We start from the raw sequence: 3,452 nt of genomic DNA on the forward strand, positions 1-3,452 counted from the left end.
GCCTACCTGCTGTGGCCACCGTCTCTAGCATCTTAAAAATTCCCGTACTTTCCCCTGCATTTTTGTTTAAAGATCTGGAATTAAATCCACATGCCTCTGTGCATTAGGTTTTTCTTTGGGTTGGTAAAGCAGGCACGTGCTCTGTCACTCGTCATCAGGCGTCTTTAAAAGCCTGCGGTATTAACTGCAAAGCGCCTTGGAAGAGATTTGCGGCCGAAGATATTCTCTATAGTATGGGTGCGCACTGGGGGGGGGGGGGGAGAGATCTAAAAGGAACCCTTCCCACATTCAGATTTACAGTAATCTCTCTTCTCTCTATGCCACCTTCCCCTGCCACCTCTCTAGAAGCAGCAGCGCCCCCTTTCCCTTTGTTTTGCTTGCGGTCGCCTTCCGTAAACAAAGAAAAGCAGCAGGCGAGCCAGCCCAAGGCCGCTCGGCCAGCCTCGGCAGCGCCGGAGCCTAGAGGGCAGTGTGAGCGCCGCGGCGGCCGCAGCCTGGAAAGGCGGAGCGGCAGGAACTGCTAAGGCGAGGCGGTTTTGACATCAGTTCCTCTGGCTGGAAGCGGGGGGTGGGAAGAGTTTTCTTCCCGAAAATGCCACAAGTAGAAAGCGGCGAGCCCCGGGCGGCTGCCCTGGGGCAGGAGGCGGCGAGCGGGCGCGCCCGGTGAGGGTCTGCTGCCGCCGGCGGCGCCTTCGAGGCTGCGCGCCTCCTCTTTTCCCCTCCTGGGAGCGAAGGAGCTTCAGTTAGTGGCGGCGGCAGCAGCAACGACGTCAACTCCGGCCCCGCTCGCCGTCGCACCCAGCATGAGCAGTGGCGGCGGCGGCGGGCGCTCGGGCGCCCGCGTGGCCGTGAAGATGGAGGTGGCCCCCTTCTACGGCGAGGACGGGCTGGAGCTGCTCCCGGACTTCGTGCAACTGCCGGGCTTCGCGGGCGGGCCCGGCGCAGCGGGACCTGCGGGGCTGGATCCGGCCGAGGAAAGCGCGGCAGACCAACAGCACAAGCTGCTCCTGGCCGGGAAGAAGCAGCAGCAGCAGCACCGGGACTTGGTGGCGGCGGCGGCGGCCACCCCCGGCGCTGCCTTGCCGCCAACCGGTCCCTTCACCTCGCTGCGCCCCCGGGGCGGCACCAGCAACGCCGTGCACCGCTTGATCCCCGACGCGCCCGGAGTCGGCCAGGAGGTGGGCTCGGGCGTGCTGCAGCCTCTGCTGAAGCTGCCAGCGGCCGCCGACCTAGAGCAGCTGCTGATCCAAGCGGGCAGCCCTGGCCTGGCCGGTCCGGCCAGCCCCGGCGGCGGAGGGCCTTCGGTGGCGGCGGCCGGGGGCTCCTTCTTGTACCGGTCTCCGCAGCCCTCAGCCCAGCAGCAGGCGGTGACGCAGGAGCAGGAGGGCTTCGCCGACGGCTTCGTGAAAGCCCTGGCCGACTTGCACAAGCAGAACCAGCTGCTCGGCGTGTCTCCGGCGCCCCTCTCGCCCACCGCCCACCCGGGGGCCCCCTGCTGCCCTCCGTCCCGCCAGGAGTCGCCCGCCGTCTACACCACCTTGGGCGGCTTCAACCCGGCCAGCCCGTCGGCCGGCGGCACTTTTTTCCCTCCCCAAGTCGTGGCTCGCCTTCCAGCGCCCGGCTCGACGGGCAGAGCTTTGGAGGAGCCTCAGACGGTGCCGGAGGCGGCCGTGGTGTCGGTTCCTCCTCCTCCTCCACCTCCGGCGCTTTCGTCCGGAGACTCGCCGCCGCCGGCCTCCTCCTTGTCTCCGCTGGACGCCGAGAGCCAGGAGCGCCTGAAAGCCGAGCGCAAGAGGCTGCGCAACCGCATCGCGGCCTCCAAGTGCCGCCGGCGCAAGCTGGAGCGCATCGCCCGCCTGGAGGAGAAAGTCAAGGCGCTCAAAGGGCAGAACGCCGAGCTGGCCGCCACCGCCAGCCTCCTGCGCGCCCAGGTCACCCAGCTGCAAGGCCGCGTCCGGAGCCACCTCTCCAGCGGCTGCCACATTAACGCCGCGGCGGCGGCCCCGACGCAGACCTCGGCGGCAGCTAGCCAGCCCCCGGGCAGAGAAGGAGCCACAGAACCGGAGACCAGCGCTTGCTGAAGCCGCTCGACCGTCCCGCGACGGGGAGAGATACCGAGGCGCGCACAAGCTTGCCTTGCGTGGCAGAGCGCGAAGGAAGACCCCTTGATGGTGGCGAACATTCAGTTCCCTCTTCTTCGGTTCCCAAAGGTGCCATTCGGTCATCGGAGGAGCTTGGCGAACGGATGGGTGAAGAGGTTCCTCTCCCACACGCCCCCTATGCACCCCTGTGCCCCCTTGCCAGCTCCAAAGGGAGCCCCAAGAGGCAGAGAGAAACGCGGCGTAGTGGGAGGTGGGGAGGGAGAAGAAATGTGGGGAGCAACAGTCTCTGCTCCTCAAGCGACAGGATGGGACAACAGGCGCTTTGGACAGCCAGGGAATGTTGTTTACTCCGGAAACAAAACTTTTAACAAGTACTCTTCAGTCGAAACCAATTTGAGATCATTTCCAGCATCGATAGCTTTCCTGCCAAGTCGTGAAAGTGACGCTGAAGTGATTAATAACCAGATTGTGGTGTTTGGGTTTTTCTTTCAGGAGCACAGGTCAGGTGCGCAGACATCAAGGCGAAGGAGGGTGTGTGAAGCTGCAGCAGTTGATGCCATTCTGACAGTCCCCAGTTACATCAGGAAGCCTGAGGCTGGTGATCTTCAAAAAAACAACAACTCCAGTTTGAAAATGTGCTCACTTTCCTAGCTTCTCCAGCTCAAAACAAATCTGAAAAGCTTTGCAGATCAGACACAGAAAAAAACAAAACCAGATTGTTGCTGGAAGTCCAAAGATCTCTTCAGTGATCCCACCTGAGCTTATGGTGTGGGCAGAAGTTGTCTTTGTTGAGGACAATATTTTAGAGATTCTTGAATTTTATTTTTTATTTTTGTGGTGGAAGGTGGTTACAGTCAACCTGTATAGCTTTTTCTTCAAGTTGCCAGGGATTGTTAAAAAAAACTCCAGTATTTTTTGGCTGCAGGCTTATTTATTTATTTATTTCTTTAAAAAGGCTTTAGATTTTCTATGATGGGGTGCTAATTGTTTGGTAAGGGGCATGTATGTCATGCAGATTGCTAGGTGTTTTGATAAGAGCGGTAATATTTTTTAAAGATACAATCCTTGCAGTTTGACAAGGGGTAGTTTTGTGAAATGTTTCTCAAGAATTTGGGATGGTCGTAGCTAATACAGGGCTTGTCAAGTCTTATGTACAGAGAGATAACTTATTATTTTCCTGCTGTAGAAGTTTTATAGAATTGCTCAGACTTTGAGAGAGCCAAAATGTAATTGTTTAGGAATTGTTTATAAATATTATAGACGATATGGCAGTGTAGTTTTTCTTGGTGTAATAACGGAAAGTCTAAAAATGATTACCGTAGTTGCTGTGAGAATGTTTTGGTTGAATTT

General features: G+C 58.3%; 1 protein-coding gene across 1 annotated transcript; it reads left to right on the forward strand.

The window, feature by feature from the left end:
* The first annotated feature begins 331 nt into the window (after positions 1 to 331).
* Positions 332 to 3,047, forward strand: LOC128405113 (transcription factor JunD-like). The gene has a single exon (XM_053371341.1). It carries the CDS (start codon positions 804 to 806, stop codon positions 2,079 to 2,081), a length of 1,278 nt encoding a protein of 425 aa, XP_053227316.1. The 5' UTR covers positions 332 to 803; the 3' UTR covers positions 2,082 to 3,047.
* The last annotated feature ends 405 nt before the right edge of the window (positions 3,048 to 3,452 follow it).

Source organism: Podarcis raffonei, chromosome 17 (assembly GCF_027172205.1).
Source record: "Podarcis raffonei isolate rPodRaf1 chromosome 17, rPodRaf1.pri, whole genome shotgun sequence".
In the NCBI taxonomy this organism is placed as follows: Eukaryota; Metazoa; Chordata; class Lepidosauria; order Squamata; family Lacertidae; genus Podarcis; species Podarcis raffonei.

Coding starts and splice junctions, on each gene's coding strand:
- LOC128405113 (XM_053371341.1), top strand. CDS start 804: ATGAGCAGTGGCGGCGGCGGCGGGCGCTCGGGCGCCCGCGTGGCCGTG.